This window comes from Myxocyprinus asiaticus, chromosome 15 (genome assembly GCF_019703515.2).
Source record: "Myxocyprinus asiaticus isolate MX2 ecotype Aquarium Trade chromosome 15, UBuf_Myxa_2, whole genome shotgun sequence".
Taxonomy (NCBI): domain Eukaryota; kingdom Metazoa; phylum Chordata; class Actinopteri; order Cypriniformes; family Catostomidae; genus Myxocyprinus; species Myxocyprinus asiaticus.
In genome coordinates, this window is record NC_059358.1 from 14,815,875 (window position 1) to 14,835,897 (window position 20,023).

The 20,023-nt window shown below is 37.8% G+C and overlaps 1 protein-coding gene across 6 annotated transcripts in view; it reads right to left on the minus strand.

The window, feature by feature from the left end:
* The window catches only part of LOC127453288 (mitogen-activated protein kinase kinase kinase 5-like), a 422,352-nt gene that overhangs the window by 3,944 nt on the left and 398,385 nt on the right, over positions 1–20,023 (minus strand). For 3 of the 6 annotated variants that reach the window (XM_051719555.1, XM_051719553.1, XM_051719554.1), the window contains 9 exons: positions 19,819–19,981; positions 19,517–19,685; positions 19,182–19,364; positions 18,839–18,944; positions 18,028–18,304; positions 17,607–17,725; positions 16,798–16,886; positions 14,841–14,917; positions 12,955–13,518 (listed from right to left, as the gene is read on the minus strand). In XM_051719555.1, coding sequence (XP_051575515.1) covers positions 13,422–13,518; positions 14,841–14,917; positions 16,798–16,886; positions 17,607–17,725; positions 18,028–18,304; positions 18,839–18,944; positions 19,182–19,364; positions 19,517–19,685; positions 19,819–19,981 — 1,280 coding nt within the window. In that variant the 3' untranslated portion in view covers positions 12,955–13,421. Of the gene's footprint in view, positions 1–12,953; positions 13,519–14,840; positions 14,918–16,797; positions 16,887–17,606; positions 17,726–18,027; positions 18,305–18,838; positions 18,945–19,181; positions 19,365–19,516; positions 19,686–19,818; positions 19,982–20,023 lie in introns of those variants that run through there. The other 3 variants (XM_051719557.1, XM_051719558.1, XM_051719556.1) reach the window with 3 other exon arrangements.

Genomic DNA, 20,023 nt, shown 5'->3' on the forward strand with positions numbered 1-20,023 from the left:
GAGAGTCAAATTATATTTTAGAGGCTTATTTTTAGAGGTTTTTGGTCCAATAATTAGTACCTATGTTTTGTCGGAATTAAATAGAAGGAAATTTCTGGCCATCCAATCTTTGATTTCATTGATACATTTGGAGAATTGTGAAATTTTGTGGGGTTTCCAAGAATTATAAAGTTTGGTATCAACGGCATAACAGTGAAAACTTATTCCACAATTCCGATAATATCTCCCAGGGGAAACATATATAAGGAGAAAAGCAGAGGCCCTAAAACTGATCCCTGTGGCACTCCATACTTAACTTTTGTTTGATTTGACAATTCCTTGTTTACAAAGACAAAGTGGTAGCGATCTGCTAAATAGGACCTAAACCATGCTAATGCAAGTCCACAAATGCCAACATACTTCTCAAGCCTATTCAAGAGAATGTTGTGATCTATGGTGTTGAAGGCAGCACTAAGATCTAAAAGCACTAGAAGAGAAATGCAGCTACAATCAGATGATATAGTAAGTCATTTGTAATTCTGATAAGTGCAGTCTCTGTACTGTGATGGGGCCTAAATCTTGATATTGCTAGGGAGCAATATACTATACTATTTCTCTGTAGAAATTAACATAGTTGGGAGGACACTACCTTTCTAGTATTTTCGACATAAACGGGAGATTTGAAATCGGTCTATAATTAGCCAATTCTCCAGGATCAAGCTGTGGCTTCTTAATAAGCGGTTTGATAACTGCCATTTTAAATTTTCTTGGGACATGTCCTAATGATAGCAAGGAGTTAATAATATTAAGAAGAGGTTCTGAGATTACAGGGAATACCTCTTTTAAGAGCTTAGTTGGTATTGGATCTAACATACATGTTGTGGCTTTTGATGTTTCAATAAGTTTTGTTAGCTCTTCATGACCTATGACAGCAAAGGATTGAAATTGCTGTTTTCTGAGGAACTGTGACAGATAATTGCATAATTCCAATTTTATTTCTGATGATTTCAATTTTATCAGTAAAGAAATTCATGAAGTCATTACTATTGTACTGCGACGGAATATCTGGTTTTAGTCAGAAAGCTTCATCTGCCTGCGTATCCAAAATGTTCAGAGAGCCTGTTTGAAAATTCAAAGTGATTAATGGACAAAAATCTAGTTTGGTCACATAATTCTGCCATAATAATGCCATAATTATTAATAAGAGAGATCATTTGGCATCACGTATTCAAAAGACCATATCACCAATGCAAGTTGTGTGATTACATCAACTAGTTTTAATTAATTATGCCAATAGCTGATGACTTGCAATTTGTATAATTTTGGAACCTAAAAACACACTCTTGATTAAAAACAGGTTGTGTGAATTGTTGAGAGCATTATTACTATTGCTGGTGTTTTTTTGTTTTGTTATTATGGTGTAGATTAGTTATCAGGAAAAAAAAACTAGTAAATTGCAAATAACTGCTTCAGAAGATATCAGTCTCTTTTGAATCAAATTGTCTTCTGTTCTGTTCAAAATGACCAAATACATCCTGAGAGTCTAAACAATGGGGGGGGGGGCAATCCTATGAATTACGAAGCTGCTTGCCACCTGTAGAGTCCAGCTGGTATCTGCTCAAGAGGGAATAAGAACGGAGGAAAGTGTGGGGGGGGGGGGGGGGCAATGGCACGCTTGAGAGGAGACATCCCGTCCCCCAAAAAGACCAGTGGGGCTCCTTTGTGCAGCTGTTGGCCTGTGTTAGCACAAACCCCCAAGAGCCACCTGTCACTGCAACTGGACTGTATTTGGGGGGAGCAAGGGCTGAGGAGCCCCATACAAAGCACTAAAATGGGTGACCATAGCTTGAGCCTATGGGCCCCTTGGATAAGAAACTGCATCACAGTAGCAACACAACTTCATCTTAAATTTAGCATTGAACTACTGCTTGTTCCTCAACGTCCAATTGAGCCCTTGGTGATAGAAACTTATTTAAATAATGAACAAATGAATAAAAATAGTATTATTTTGAGCTTAAATCTAATATATAATACATAATACAATTGGTATTTCTAGTTATGTAAGGAAAGTATTAGTCCTCAGGTTGGAGGCCTCATTATTAAGTTGACTCATCCTGCAAATCTTTGTCATAGGTAAGTAGATATTAAAATAAAATTAGTAACTACATTGAAATTCCTCACTGATGCATTGATACTAGTCAAATCCCACTATTCACTGACCTCATGTTCTTCACTTGCACTGTTTTTAACATGGCAGCAGAATCATCATCATAAAATCTTTAAAATCAAGCACAGCCATATCTGAAACAAAGCTTTTCATTCCTTGCCACAGTGCAAGATATTAGAAAGACTCAACGAAGAGCCTATAAATGAGTTACTAAGGACTATATTGTGATTAGTCTCTGATTACTTAGTAAAGTGCATTTCTTGAAGAAAATAAGGACAAAACAACCATATGCCATGCAGAAAAAGGGCACTGTGAACTAAAGATTGAACACACACACACACACACACACACACACACAAAGAATATTTATGTCTGCATGGGCGTACACAAACGTAAACACTCTGAGGGCAATATTTTCTGATGGCTTTGTTGACTTTGATAGCTTACTTTTTTAAGATAGAGGCGGAACTGTGGGAGGCATTCAACCTTGGAGTAAACAAGACACAATAGAGCTGTAAAATGATCAAATTTGAATTAGCAAGGGAAATTAGACACTTTTTGAGCTGAGTGATAAAGAAGACTGGTTTAACTATTTTCATTGTCTTTTTCTCTTTACACTGTTCTGTTTTGTGTGTTTGTATGCATAATGTTCCACACCCAAAGTCTCACTTGTAGTGCATGTGACAAGCAAAAACACAGCTTAAATTCAACCAGACTGAGCTGGAACAAGAAGAATCTTCTAAATGTCTTCAATGTGCATTTGTCCCCAAGCCCTTTTAGGTTTAAAAATGATGAAAACAGATTTTAAGGTTAAACTGCTTTTAAAATATGACTTGAAACTTGAAAGTGTTGGGGAAACCAAAGCAGAAGTGTCATATTCTTCACTTTGATAGATATTTGACATCTAGCAGTTTGTTACATTGTAACCCATTCTCTGCACAGTGATTCAGAAATGGGATTAAAACCCAGTAGTTTTATATGATTGGTGCAGCTCAGGTTCAATAGAATCAGTCTCAAGAAGCCTGCCTATTGTCCTAAAAGGCCCAGAGGTCAGCAGCTCTGCTTGGTCAGGGTGATCACTGGCCCCTTAATTAAATCACAATAACAGGAATGTCCAGAATGTATCCAGATAGACCTACAGTCTTTCACTGTTGAAATCCACCACAAAGTCTCATTCTAAGTTATTGAGAGAATGCTTGATAGTGAAGTTACCTGGGTAATGGGTGGTCATGCTAATCTGTTCAGCATAAAGTGCTGCAAGGGTTTAACTGTTCTGCCTTGTGACCTTCTGAACCAACAAGATGGGACTGACATCTGGTATTTAAAGGGACAGTTCACCCAAAAATTTAAATTCCCTTATCATTTACTCACCCTCATGCCATCCACGATGTGTATGACTTTCTTTGTTCTGCAGAACACAGACAAAGATTTTTAGAAGAGCATTTCAGTTCTGTAGGTCCATATAATGCAAGTGAATGGGTATCAACATTTTGAAGCTCAGAAAAGCACATAAAGGTAGCACAAAGGTAATCCATATGACTCCAGTGTGGTCTAAAGTGCCCCTTCATGTCTTCAGAATCAATACGATAGGTGTGGTTGAGGAATAGATGAAAAGATCAAGTCATTTTATAATAAATTCTCCTCCCTGCCCAGTAGGTGGCGATATGTACAAAGAATGTGAATCACCAAAAACAAAAGAAGAAGAATGTGAAAGTGAAAGTGGAGATTGATAGTAAAAAATATTTTGTTTCTTTTTTGTTTCTCACCCACACCTATCTTATCGCTTCTGATTATATAGATTAAACCACTGGAGTCATGTGGATTACTTTTATGTTGCCTTCAGGTGCTTTTGGAGCTTAAAAATTTTGGGACCCATTCACTTGCGTTGTGAGGACCTTGTATTCAGGGTTTGAGAACAGAATTTTGTTCAGCAGAAGAAGGAAAGTCATACACAACTGGCATGAGGGTGAGTAAATGATGAGAGAATTTATATTTTTGGGTTAACTATTCCTTTAAATAAATCATGTTAATTTGTTTATTTGAGTCTACGGTTTTACATCATGATGTTAGCAGAATATGAACCCAGTCAGTCTGCATACAAGATCATATGTTTGTCAAAGTAATTTTTTTCCCAGTCAGCATAGCCCTGGTGTAATGTTCCATGATATTAGATATTAGAAGTGATGTAAGCCAATGGTAAACAATGTCAAAAAGTTTGTGTGTTTTGCAAATATTAATGAGTGTTTTGAAATGTAAATTGTGGGCAGCTTTTTCAGAGACGGCATCTTATTATAATTATCACAAGTACCACAAAGGCTAGTCCTAATAATTACACTCATAATGAGGTAATGATGTTTAAATGTGCCTTAAAAAATAATAGCATGAAATCAGAAGGAAAGCATCTTCTTTAACCTGTTTGATCATGTATTATGTAGAACCAATATAAATATATTGTTTGCACGTTTTTGCATGGTGAAACACATTTTGAGTAACAATTGCTATTCAAATTTAATTTAAAATATAGGAATTTTCAGCTTTAAATACAATTTAACCTCTATCAACAGCACTTGTGGCATGCTATTGATTACCACAGAAAATAATCGTAACTAATTCCTCATTCTGTTAAAACAAAGAAAAAAATCTTTAAAGTAATCCATTTATGGAAGCTTAAGGAGCAAGTGTGCTGGAGGGTTTAAAGACAAAAATGTGAAGCTCATTTTTAAAGCCTTTACATGACTTTTTCAGTATAAAAAGTGTCCCTTTGTTTCAACTGTTCCTTTGAAATGGGATTACTTTTTTAGGCGGATGAACATCTCAGGTATCTTATCTTTCTTATCTAGTTTATATTGACAAGCTCTGTCCACTTGAATAAGGGAATCAGAGTGGCTAAAAGAAGATACTCTTAGAAGCTGAAAAACAAGTTTTCAGCTAACGACCCTGCATCAGTTTGGAGTGGCATGAAACAACTTATGAATTACAGGACTCTTACCCCCATTCTGGCTGACGACCTGAATGTGTTCTACTGTAGATTTGAAAGGCCCAATCTCACACCCCACACCCACTCTGACCTTCACTTCACACAAACACCAACACCTCCTGCTACCCCCCCCCTCCTGCTACTCAACCTGCACTTAAGATCAGTGAAGATGATGTGAGCCGTGTCTATCGACAAAAAAGGATAAAGAAAGCACAGGGCCCAGATGGCGTTTCACCTGCATGTCTTAGATCCTGTGCTAACCAGCTGGCCCCCATCTTCACACAGATCTTCAATAGATCACTGGAGCAGTGTGAAGTCCCATGCTGCTTCAAATGTTCCACTATCATCCCTATCACAAAGAAACCAAAAATCACAGGACTTAATGACTACAGACCTGTCGCCTTGACGTCTGTGGTAATGAAGTCATTTGAGAGACTGATGTTGGCCCACCTGAAGGACATCACTGGTTCTAGATCCCCTTTAATTTGCGTATCAAGCAAACACGTCTGTGGATGATGCAGTCAACATAGGATTGCATCATATCCTGCAACACCTGGACAGACCAGGGACATATGCAAGGATCCTTTTTGTGGACTTCAGTTCGGCTTTCAACACCATCATCCCAGCTATTCTCCGGACTAAATTACACCAACTCTTTGTTCCCACATCTATCTGTCAGTGGATTACCAGCTTTCTGACAGACAGGCAGCAGCTTGTGAGACAGGGGAAATTCACTTCCAGCACCTGTACAATCAGCACTGGTGCCCCCCAGGGATGTGTGCTCTCCCCACTACTCTTCTCCCTCTACACCAATGACTGCATCGCCAAGGACCCCTCTGTCAAGCTCCTGAAGTTTGCAGACGACACCAATGTCATCGGCCTCATCTGAGATGATTATGAGTCTGAATACAGAAGGGAGGTTAAACAGCTGGCTGTCTGGTGTAGTCAAAACAACCTTGAGCCGAGCATGCTCAAAACGGTGGAAATGATTGTGGACTTCAGGAGGAACCCTCAACACTGTCCCCCCTCACCATTCTAAACAGCACTGTGGCAGCAGTGGAGTCATTCAGGTTCCTAGGCACTACCATCTCACAGGACCTGAAGTGGGAGACCCACATTCACTCCATTGCGAAAAAGGCCCAGCAGAGGTTGTACTTCCTTCGCCAGTTGAGGAAGTTCAACCTACCACAGGCGCTGCTGATACAGTTCTACTCAGCGGTCATTGAGCCTGTCCTCTACACTTCAATAACTGTCTGGTTTGGTTCAGCTACGAAATCAGACATCAGAAGACTACAAAGGACAGTTCGGACTGCTGAGAGGATTATTGGTTGCCCCCTACCCCCCCTTCAAGAACTATACACTTCCAGAGTGAGGAAAAAGGCTGGAAAAAATCACTCTGGACCCCACTCACCCTGCCAACTACCTTTTTGAACTGTTGCCTTCTGGCCGATGCTTCAGAACTCTGAGCACCAGAACCATCAGGCACAGGAACAATTTTTTTCCCCCAGGCTATCCATCTCATGAACAGTTAAAACTGCCACTTTGAACAATAATTAATGTGCAATACACAGCTTAGTCTTTTTATATTATCCAACACATCCTACCTCTTCTGCCATTACATTCCCTTGCACTGTACGTAACCGATTTGTATTTAGATTTGCATTACGTATGTGTATGTGTGTGTGTGTGTGTGTGTGTGTGTGTGTTTGTATGAATGTATGTATGTATGTATATGTATGTATATATATTCATATACACACTGGTCAAAAGTTTTGAAACACTAACTCATTCTTTATTATATTTTTTTTTTTTCACATTTTAGAATAATAGTAAAGTCATCAAAACTATGGAATAACATAAATGGAACTATCTGAATTATGTTGTGACTAAACAAAATCCAAAATAAATCAAAATTGTGTTATATTTTAGCATCTTCAAAGTAGTCACCCTTTGCCTAGAATTTGCAGACATGTACTCTTGACATTTTCTCAACCAACTTCTTGAGGTATCACCCTGGGATGCTTTTTAAACAGTATTGAAGGAGTTCCCATCTATGTTGGGCACTTATGGCTGCTTTTCTTTATTATTTGGTCCAAGTCATCAATTTCAAAAACTTTTTTTTTTTTTAATAAAATTGTACTTTTATAATGAAATAAATTAATACAGTGGCACAATTATATTTTTGTCTACAAAACTCATTTCAAACATTTAAGCATATGCCTTCAGATCAAAAGATTTTTAAGATCATGAGAAATATTTCAGTCAAGTGTTTCAAAACTTTTGACCGGTAGTGTATGTATATGTATGTGTATGTGTGTGTGTGTGTATGTATGTATGTATGTATGTATGTATACTTTTTTCTTTTCAATATTTATCTATTTTTTATTCAATTTTAATTATTTTTTAAAAGTCTTGTTGCTGTTTTTGTATTGTTGTGTACTGGAAGCTCCTTTCACCAAGGCAAATTCCTTATATGTGTAAGCATACTTGGCAATAAAGCTCATTCTGATTCTGATCTAATTCTGACTTTGGCTACCAACCCGGGAACTTATCTGAACACTTATGGAGACTAATATAGTTCAGAAATATGACTGCAGTAAACAATGACTAAGACAAACAAATATTGTTCCTCAACAAATAGAAATATTGCAGTACAATAAAAGAGTCTAGCTCTCCACTGGTTTTCTGACTCATGAATTAGATATGAAAGGCTCATAATTGAAATCCAACCCAACACTTAATCAACAAACAAGTGGTAAATCACTCTTGTGCTTAGTTTAGCAACCACTTTTATTGTCTGTTATTTCATGTCTCTCTGGAATACTTGGGTGTGACTGGTCGTTGCATTCTGCAGTCAAATAGTTTAGTATAATGACTGCTAAACTGTATAGGACACCATTGTCCCAGCAAACGGTTTCCTACAGTGCTGTGCTTATTTCATGTATAATCTCTAATCACTATTCTACACCAAGTACTGATCAAAGCTGACTTATTTAATCAGATATTACACACCTGTCTGTGTTATCTTAGCCCAAGCCAGGTTGCTGGTCTTTTCTGGTTTAAGCTGGTCTTAGCTTATCACCCAGCTTGTCCAGCTGAAAATTACACAAAATCCCTCTCAAAGCAGTCAATAGACCAGTCTGACCAGGCTTGGAGATCAAATAAGACCAACAAACCAGCAGGATTTTTTTTTTTTTCAGCAGGGAGGTGGGACAAGATCACAAAATAAACCCCTTCAGGATCTCATCTCCAGACCTTTTTTCCAAAGTCATGAATTTCCACAGATATTCTTTGATGTCCTGCACTGCAAAAACCACAGCCCCGATTTTTGCCCTACTACAACTTCATGTCGCTCCCACCCCCTACTCTACCATCCAAAGAACCGCCCATTGACCATTTCATTACCATGACAAAAATGTTACTAACTGGGGAGAGAAAGAGAATGAAAAAGCGACAGAGTGGGCGAATTACCCACTGTGACCCTATTCCAGCTACCACTGGATCTGTTTAAAAGATTGAGATCCTTTAAAATGTCTTTCTATGTTTAAATATAGCCTATTGGTACGTTTTGAGTGACAACGTTTTTAAAAGAATTTAACTGCAGCTCTAAGTGGAGCCTTTATGCAGAGAAAATTACTGTTTAAAGTGTTAAAAACACTAAAACAATGTCAAATTAATGCAGGAATGCCCTTGAACTGCAGTTGCAAGGTTGGGCCTCCTGCAGTAGATACAGCTGTGGACTGCAGTGATAGACCGCATTCATTTAACATGCTTGAGTTGCAGGGAAAGACTCAGAGTCTTTAGAGATCTAAGATAAGCAACAGTGAAAAGGTCAAATAACTATCAGTGCTGCCTCAGCACACAAACACACAATGGCACACATAGTCATTCGTTGCAGCTGTTCAGGCACGCATATGAAAGCATGCTCACTGATGCAAACATACAGCAGCCTTCTTTTACAAGAACTCAAGGGACACTACTTTCAATTATGAAGGTCTGAAGTTCAAAACTTCTCTTGATCGACATATAGATACTGTCAGCAATGTACTGCAAAGCCTAAATAAAACATATATAATAATAATAAAAAAGGCCTCTCTGGATCTTTGCAAGAATAAATCCCAAAATTCTATGTCGTCCGTATGGTTATGAGACTTCAATAGTAATTATGCATTCACTAAATGTCATTTCTTCACATAATGTAGACCATGGAAAGTGTTCGAAAAACTTGAGGCTGACCACCGATAAGGGAGCTTTGAGAGATTGGGGCCACATTTGAGATGGTGGAAAATCTCACTGATGGAAAGTAACATGCTCTGGGGTTGAACAGATTGGAGTTGCTCAAAAAGCCACAAATCCTATACAGAAATCATTTTCATGTAATGGATCACATGCACCTGTAGCCTTCACAAGGAGAGAGATAAAGAGGTCTTAGCAAGAAGAAGAGAAAAATGAACAAGGAATTAGGAAAGGAAAAAAAAAAATAAATAAATAAAATGCATGGTAGAGTAAAGCAGAGTGCTTGCTTCACCTTAAAATTACTTGCAAAATCAGAGGCATCTGCTGCACCTGCCCCAAAGTCCCATGGCTGCAGAGAGCTCTGGACTACAACCAAATTTCAAGGGCAAGCTATGCTCTGGTAGCCATTCAACTTGCCAAGTCACTATTATCCAGTGATGTTAAATCAGTAAAAGGCAAACAGTGAAATTAGACTAGGATTGTTTACTGCAGTGGGAAAATATTTGTCTCTCTTTCCAGTGGGATGTGATGGAAAATCTAAAGCCATAGGAAATTCAATCACACTAGAATCTCATTTGACGGAAGTGATTTAAAGGATTTGGAAAGTATGGAAGACAACAGCTGGTATGCATTCAAACTCTCATTGAAGTTATATGATAATGGTGAGGGATCAAAGAGTGTATGATTCATTTGGGCTCATTCTATTCTCTGTCATATTGTTTTGTGTATAAGATCTGCTTAAAAAGCTTATAGGTCTTCTTTAGTACTTAAAAGACACTATAAGAGTTTATATTTTTAAGATATTTAGCTGTCCTTAATTCAGTTAACATAAAACATGATCACACAGACCCCGTTTCCTCCTGGTATTAAGATGCATTTTTGTTGATTGGATCACATGTGGTCAGTGCTAAACGTTTTGTGACCGAACCACAAAAAACACATATGTATGTACATTTGATGTGTAAAAACGAATCCGTCCTGTATGCGTCCCAGCAGCAGCGAAGCACCACCCCTCACCCGTCAATCAACCGCTGTGCTAAAACAAGATTTTAAACTTTGCCGGGTCCGAGCAGTTTAAAAAGAAAAAACGTCCAATTGGAAAATTTAAAAAAAGCGGATACACACACAAGAAAAGAAACTTCACGTTTCTTCTTCAGTGTATTTGATACCCATATGCACAGACACTTATGAGAAGCGCAAACATCTGCAGCTCAGGTTAATACAAAAAATCCACTAAAATAATGGACATTTCTGCTCGAAATGTTGCTTTTGTGCTTAGATTAAATTTCAGCTGCATCTGGGAGAAATAGCGCACCATTTTTTTCGGGCTTTCTTAGTCTTTTCTGACTTTTTTGTGCTTTAATGTCATGCATTGACACACTGAATAATTGACTGATGTATGTCGTCATGAAACAGAGTCCCTCCCCTCCAAATCCGATCACAAGTGGTTGCAGGAGACGCATTTAAGTGGGCAGGTGTAAACAGCGATGTGTCTCGTCTGACCACATGTGATCGGATCACGCAAGACGCATCTTAATACCAGGTGGAAATGGGGAATCAGCATGTTGCTTCCAAAATTTAATGTACCCTAAAATCAAACCCGTTCTGACGAATTACTGACAAGTGGCATCCCCCATCAGACATTTTTGCATCAATTCTGATGTGAACACATTTCCCTCTAGCGCTACTGATAGCCTGTTGCACGAGCAGCCTCAGAGACAAAGGTTCTGGTCCCGTGGAAACCAGGAAGTAATCACTTCCACAAACAATGGGGAGCGTGATTCGGAGGTTGCATTTTTGCCATTTTTTCCCCCCACTTACAGTTAGGTTTAGGGTTGAGGTTTGGGTTAGTATTAATAAAATATGCATTGCTGTTGACTGTAGTACATCACTTACAACTAAAAATACAGCTTGTATTACAGCACCTTTCTGTGGACATTTCACCCAGAAACTGGAGTTCATGTGCCCATTCTGTACATTCAGCAACACTTCCAGCTTCAGCCACTGGGGGCAGTGATTCCATTTTTGGGAAGCACAGACCAATTTCACCAATTCTTTTGTCCTACTGTTGCCAAATTCACAGAGTCATAATAATCAGTATTATACTGTTTGTATGTTCATTCAGCAAGCAAAAGTGTTCAATAATTGACTGGTCATGTAATCTTAACATAGCGGCCTCCATAAAATGTGGACCACCTTTATGTAGAATAAAATATATTTTTCCAAGATACTGATATGACTTACAATTCAACATCTGAATGTACACCAATTGAAATATGTTTGTCAAAAGTAGGCTACTATTCATTTCTTTAGGTTTTTACACCTTACCAACCATTACCATATTGCATCAAGGTAGTCCTCTTCATCTATATCTAAACTTATTTCCTGTGAGTTATTACCTTGAGATGATCTGTACATAGACAAACTCAATTGCCTTTTCAGTGCCATAAACGTATTGGTGATGCAACAAATGGTGTGGACAACTTCTCTATGGAGCTCATATGACAATGGAGTCCCACATTATGAATGACATTTGTTCAACAGCTAAAAGAGAATATATTCACTTAACTTCCCAGGCATATATTATGCCAGTTACTGTAAAAAGGGACTCTTGCAAGGTTTTATTAAAGCTATAAGCCCTAACCTGTATGATGTCATTAAGTACACGCCAACACCCAGGCAAAGAGAATGACTTCCAAAAGGGACAAATGACTGTGATGTATTGTAAAAGAAAAGTGTTTTGATGTCCTCATTATTTGTTGAATGAATAGAAGCCCAGCCCATTGATTAGCTCATATCCTTCATGATGAAGTGGATGGGTGATTAAGTACTTCATGTTCCTTCTTGATCGCTAAAGTGGCAGACTTCAATGAGGAAAGTGGATCACAGCCACATAAACATTAGAAAGAGTGAAATTCCCATGCAATATACACTAATGTGATCCTAAACTTTGAGGTAAGTGTCAAGCAATGATGTCCTGTTACTATGGCAATATCAACAGTGCATAAACATAAGGAAGCGGGGCTGGAATTTTTAGATCAGCTTCAGTGCATGGCATCACTTCTTTCAAATAGGCCTGTGAAACACCCACCCACCTTCCAAACACACACACACACACACACACACACACACACAAACACACACACACACACACACAGACTCACAGACTCACAGTCTGTTCCTCTGCCTCTGCCAGTAAAGGGTGAGTCATATCTCTGCACACCGAGGAATGTCTATAATAGCAGTGAAATTTTGCATGCCTGGAAAATTATGTTTCTGTGCATTGTGTATGGGAATGCTTTGCTCTGTACAAGTCTAAGGTGTTTCAGGCCCACCATCTCTCATAAAATTACATATTGCGATTCAATACTGCATCATGTTCTAATGTTGTGGTTGCAATATTACATACACAATAAATCAAATAAAAATTATATATATATATATCAAACTGCTAATATGGTGACTTAAATATTTAGCAGGTGGGAAGTATTTCACTACTGTATGCTAGGATTTGCACAAAGTATTTTTGTATATAACAAGATAATTGCTATTTCATAAAAACACAAACATAACTTATTTTAAGAAGTTACAGTTGAATTTATATGTCTAATTTCTTTTTGCTGTTAGTATGTTTTTGTTTTATTAATGTAATTAATATTCAGTATAAGAATGCACAATGCACATGCGTATGACCAAACAAATACAGCTTCTTTGTACTCGCATACTGTAAATATATACACACTATAATTTAAACAACACAAAACCCCTCTCATATACAACATTTCCAGATAAAGATTAACACAAAAAAAAAATCACACATTTTAGAAGCTCTTAAATACAAAAAAGAAAAAAACACTGAATCTCTATCCAAAAAGTTTACATCTGACAAAATTACTGTTTGCTTGATATTCTGAGGTTGTATATTTTTTATGGAATTCTTTCCTTTCATTTATCAATCATCTATAGGCATTAAAAAAACTGTGCCAAACAAAAAGGCACAAACTATACGTTGCAAACTCACTGAGCTCAAATTAACTAAACATTAGGATTTAGTTGTGTCTGTTATAGAATGATTTCTTCACTGTCCTCTTTGACTGGACTGAGATGAGATTTCCTCTGTTTGGAGATGGCAGCCCATAAGCGACACAGCATTCCACCTCTGAGTGAAACAGGCATACCTTGAATCACTATTTATATATATATTGCCGGTCAAAAGTTTGGAATAATGTACAGATTTTGCTGTTTCTGAAGGAAATTGATACTTTATTCACCAAAGTGGCATTCAACTGATCACAAAGTATAGTCAGGACATTACTGATGTAAAAAACAGCACCATCACTATTTGAAAAAATATTTTTGATCAAATCTCAACACGCCCCATTTCCAGCAGCCATCACTCCAACACCATATCCTTGAGTAATCATGCTAAATTGCTAATTTGGTACTAATCACTTGCCATTATATCAAACACAGTTGAAAGCTATTTGGTTCATTAAATGCTTAACATTGTCTTTGTGTTTGCTTTTGAGTTGCCACAGTATGCAATAGACTGGCATGTCAATATTAAATATTAGGTAAAAAATGGCAAAAAAAAAAAAATAAAAAAAAAAAAAATAAAAAAACGCTTTCTCTAGAAACTCATCAGTCAATCATTGTTTTGAGGAATGAAGGCTATACAATGCTTGAATTTGCCAAAAAACTGAAGATTTCATACAAAGGTGTACACTACAGTCTTCACAGACAAAGGACAACTGGCTCTAAGAAGCACAGAAAGAGATGTGGAAGGCCAGATGTACAACTAAACAAGAGGATAAGTACATCCGAGTCTCTAGTTTGAGAAATAGACGACTCACATGTCCTCAGCTGACAGCTTCATTGAATTCTACCCACTCAACACCAGTTTCATGTACAACAGTAAAGGGAAGACTCAGGGGTGCAGGCCTTATGGGAAGAATTTCAAAGAAAAAGCCACTTTTGAAACAGAAAAACAAAAAGAAAAGGTTAGAGTGGGCAAAGAAACACAGACATTGGACAACAGATAATTGGAAAAGAGTGTTATGGATCTTAACCCCATTGAGCTTTTGTGGGATCAGCTAGACTGTAAGGTGTGTGATAAGTGCCCGACAAGACAGCCACATCTATGGCAAGTGCTACAGGAAGCGTGGGGGGAAATGTCACCTGAGTATCTGGACAAACTGACAGCTAAAATGCTAAGGATCTACAAAGCTGTCATTGCTGCACATGGAGGATTTTTTGAAGACTCTTTGAAGTAGTTTAAGAAGTTCTGAACATTTTTTTCAAATGTGATCAGTTGATTGCCACTTTTCTTTCCATAAGAGCAAAATCTGTACATTATTCCAAACTTTTGGCCACCGGTGTGTGTGTATAATATATATATGCTTACTTTCATAAAATGTTTAATTCTAATTATATTCATGTCTTTTATATTACTGATGTCTGACTGTTAAAGGAATGACTTACTTGATGCCACAGTACTGCAGATCATCCCTACATGTGAAGTGTATAAGGCTGTACAAGGTGAACTCATGGAAAAGCATCTTAAAGAAATCAAAGAACATGCAATCATGATAAACATGGTTTAAAAAAAAATAGTTCACCCAAAAATTTAAATGCTCTCATCATTTACTCACTCTTATGCTATCCCAGATTTTCTTGCATCTGCTTAACTCAAAGGAAGATTTTTAGAAGAATATCTCAGCTCTTTTGGTCCATACATTGCAAGTGAATGGGTGCCAAAATGTTGAATCTCCGAAAATCACATAAGTCAGCATAAAAGTAATCTATAAGACTCCAGTGGTTAAATCAATATCTTCAGAAGTGATATGACAGGTGTGGGTGAGAAACAGATCACTTTAACATTCTTCTTCTTGTGTTTTTGGTGATTAACATTGTTCACGCATATTACCTCCTACTGGGCAGGGAGAAGAATTTCTAGCAAAAAAGGACTTAAATATGAATCTGTTTCTCACCCACACCTATTATATCACTTCTGAAAATACGGATTAAAACACTAGGGTCGTATAAATTACTTTTATGATGCCTTTATGTGTGTTTTGGAAAGTCAAAATTTTGGCACCTACAGTATCACTTGCATTGCTTGGACATTGCATGGAGCTGATGTATTCTTCTAAAAATCATAATTTGTGTTCTGCTGAATAAAGAAAGTCATAGACATCTGGGATGGCATGAGGGTGAGTAAATGATGAGAATTTTCATTTTTGGGTGAACAATCCCTTTAACTTCCATAATAATAGATCAATCTTGGTAAGCTAGTCAAACAACTTAAGACTTTATGTCTACAAGAAGTATTTTTCTTCTTTTCAAGGGAGCCTCTCATGTACTTTCTGTCGCTTTTTCCCCACGAAAATGTGAAGTTATTTACTCACTTTTTCAAAGAACTTCCTAGAAATAACCATTTAAATTTTTTTGAATTAATTGTCTGCAAGCACTTACAAAAAGCAATTTCTAAATTAAATATTTTAGAGCACAACATAACTAGAAAAAAAATAAAATAAGTTTACAGTCCAATTTAAAAATTTACATGGCTTTTCCAGGCTTGGAAATCAGGATTATAAAATTCCCTGATATTTCCAGGTTTTCCATTACTGTGGGAACCCTGTTCACCATCAAAGGAATAGTTCACCCAAAAATAAAAATTCTCTCATCATTTCTCACCCTAATGCCATCCCAGATGTGTATGACTTTCTTCTGCAGAACAAAAACAAAGATTTTTAGAAGAATACATCAGCTCTGTAGGTCGATTCAATGCAAGTCGATGGTGACCAAAACGTTCAAGCTCAAAAAAGCACATAAAGGCCACAAAAGGCTATCCATACTACTCCAGTGGTTTAATCCATGTCTTCTGTAGTGATCCAATCAGACCAAAATATAACTCCTTTTCACTATAAATCTTGACATCAGCAGTCTCTTTGGCAATCATGATTTCAAGCTGATTACACTTCCAGTTCCATCTAGTGCTCATGCGTCAAGCACTAAGAAGTGTAATCGAGCTTGAAATCATGATGGTGCCTAGAGACTGCAATGGCAAGATGTACAATGCAAAAGGAGTTATATTTTGGTCTATTTTCACCCTATACCAATTATAATGCTTCAGAAAATGTTGATAAAACCACTGTAGTCATAAGGTATGGATTCCTTTTATGCTGACTTTATGTGCTTTTTGGAGCTTCAAAGTTTTAATCACCATTCACTTTTTTTGTGAGGACCTGAAGAGCTGAAATATTCTTCTAAAAATCTTCATTTGTGTTCTGCGGAAGAAAAAAAGTCATACACATCTGTGGTGGCATGTGGGTGAGTAAACGATGAGAGAATGTTCATTTTTGGGTGAACTAATCCTTTAAGAATGGATAAACATGTAAGTGTAAGTGTCCCCTATTCATAGTGAAGCTCCACTCACTGTTTCTATGGTTTTCTCATCGACTGGAACACTCCTCAGCCAGCGCACCATACCCATGTTCTGAGTATTATAGGATGAAGGTTTATTATCTGTGGGAGAGAATTAACATAATACACCTTGACTTCTTAACAAACTGTTGGCAGTTGAAACTGATATTAACTCATTTTGAATAATTTGAATTTATTCACAGTAATTGTAAAGTTTTACATAAAAACTGCTAAATTAGCCATTACAAAAACTTGAGGCAGGGTTTTTTTAAATCACTGGTTCCAACTGCCATGAGTACAACAGGGAGATATATCCTTACAAATACACACAGTGAAAATACAAGCCCTAAAGGTGAGACTTAAATTTGGGATAGCCAAGGTTCGGTAACAGTTGGAAAGCGATTACAGGACATCTTCTCCTAAGAACTAAAGACATGCAGTGACATGTAGAGTTGATGTGAATAATTTGACACTCATTTCTCCATTGGCCACACCTTTTACCGCCTCGGGCAAGAACTTTCTCTTGTACAGAGGAAGTGGATGATCAACCATTTTTAAAGGCACAGTTCACCCAGAAATGAAAATTCTGTCATCATCTACTCACCATCATACTGTTCTAAATCTGTATGACTTTCTTCTGCAGAACAAAAAATGTGTATTTTGAAGGATGTCCCGATCGCTAATCACAATATAATGGCAGTTGATAGCTTTTAAACTTAAAAATGGACCCAAAAATGTCATAAAAGTCTATGCAACTTATGCATAATATTTCAAGTTTTCTAAAGTCATACGATCAATAAGGGTGGAAAAAATTTAAGTAACCTGTAGCTGCAGTGGAAGATCTGACCTCCAAGGCATTGATTTGTTTTTGTTTCATCTGAAGTGAGTTCTTGAGAAGCTCCTGGAATTCCTTCTCCTTCTCATTCAGCTCATTTAGCAACCTAGAACACAGGGTGAACAATTTCCAACAGCTTTAAACCGGTGTGGTCCACTGCATTCCTGTTTTCATTCACTGCCCTCTTGTGGCTAATTTTGATGAAAAGTTACTACACTACAAACTGATTTTTCAAAGCAGATGCTGGACTCTCAGACAACCCAGTGACCACCCATATAAAAAAGCTAGATTTTCTTGTTAACATTTTATTATAACTTTCATTAGTGTCTTGTAATATTTCAGCTTTAACAATTGCATTAAAATACTTCCAAAGCTGAAAAATTGCAAGAGAGTGAGGAAGTTCAATACCTCCTGGACTCAAGGCGGAGTTCTGACAGCTCCTTTGCGAGTGAGGAGAGATTAGAGAGGAGGTCACTGGGCAGATCGGTACATTTGCAATCCTTGTCACCCTCTTCAGATTTTTGAGTGATATCTGAAACATCTTTGATTCTCTGAATGACATCTGATTCCTCTTTGTCCTTTGCAAGGGGAGTGACTGTTTGTTCGGAATCAGCTTCTGTGGATTGCTCTGTTTCTGGAGAACTCTCTTCGTTTTCAAACGATGACTGCAGTTGAAGTTTGAGCTCTGAGAAAAAAAAACTTGGAAAGTGAATTTAGGGATCTGGACTTGCAATGATGCAGAGCACATTTATAGGGTAATTTATAGACATTATAGGATGAGACGGGTCATTTGTATAGATAAAAATGGAAGAAATCACAATGCTAAACATGGCGCTGTAGGAATGGAATCCCGCCTTACAGTTAAAAGAGACAATCGCCTTTTGATAGAAACACTGTATGCCAGTTTACTCGAGAAAGTGCATACGCATTTGCTGGACCAGCCTGAATATAATGTTTTTTGTCATGATTTGAGCTAAAGAAGCACAAATTATGATAGCATTGTTGTCAGATTTTATTGCTGATTTGAAAAATTTTATGACCAACAGTTTTGGAGATTACAGTTTTTCTCAGCTGAAGTAAGAAAATAGCTGCTCAAAGGTGTTGCATTTAGCCCCTGAGTGACCTGACTTGCCTTAAAGGGACTTTAGTAACTGAGTATTTAGTGAAGCAAGAGAGGCTTTTGGGGCCCATCTTGCATCATAAATTGTCTTTGGTGTACCTGGGAGCAGAACTGTGATGGCATCTTGTACAGCCTGTCTCAGTAAGCTGTCCAAAGCAAACATCCAATGAGGTTTAATCTGCTGTTTCCGAAGAACCTTCTTCACCTACAAACATAAGAACTACATAAGAACCTACAAACCTAAGAACCAGAACCAGCTTCATGCAACATTATTAAAGATTTTCAGATAAATATTATTTGTGCGGGACAAGTAACGATCCGAACTTAAAACTTGTTCAAATACCTATCCCAAAGTATGAGCAATAGTAGTAGTGATTGCCTTAGAAAGCCCCACTAATTGGCCCTTAGTTTTAGTTTGCTTCTACAAAAACAAAGCACATACTGCATCATGGAAACTGAAGAGCACCGCCTGCAGGCTGCTGAGGGGCACAGCAGAGTTCAAGAGGTTGGAGCGCAACTTCAGGAGGCTGTTAGTCAGGTGCCTCTTGTCTGGAGAGCGGATGTTCTCTCGCAGGCAGCCAATCAGCTCGCTGATGTTATCAGAGTTGATACATGGCTCCTCTGCCTGGATGATGGGAAAAATAATGAGCAAGTCAAACACGTCTAAGAATAGTTCAGACATCTGAGAAAGTTGTAGTTTGGCAGCATTCCACAACACAAATCTCAAATATTTGTAAAAAAGTTGATACAGCAGTATGCAAGATTGTGTATGTGTACCTGAGGCAGCGTTTCCTGAATGTTTTGTATTACATGGCTGATGTATTCAGTAAGTATTCTATGTAACGTATCTCTCCTTTCACTGTCCTTTCTAAGCATGAACAGACCAAGATTTTCTCCAGAGCCCACCGGGCTTGTCGTCATGTCCCCTTGTGGCTCATCTGGCACACTGCCAACCCCCCCAACACACACACACACACACACACATATAAAGACATATACATCAGTTAAAGTATGAGGAGTATGCTTTACATGATATCAGTATCTGAGTCCCTGAATCAGGGTTTTAATCTCTGACTCACGCCAGGAAGCTGCTGAAGGTGGGAGGACTTTCAGTGATGTCACTTGCCCTTAGGGCAGACGCGGTCCTTCTCAGATCAAAAGAGCAGGACAAATCAGTGTGGTCAGCATCTGTGTTTTCCACACGCACAGCGATGGGCACAGACATGCTCCTGTGAAAGTCTCCTACAATAAAATCCCCAAATTAACTTAAACATAAATTTAAAA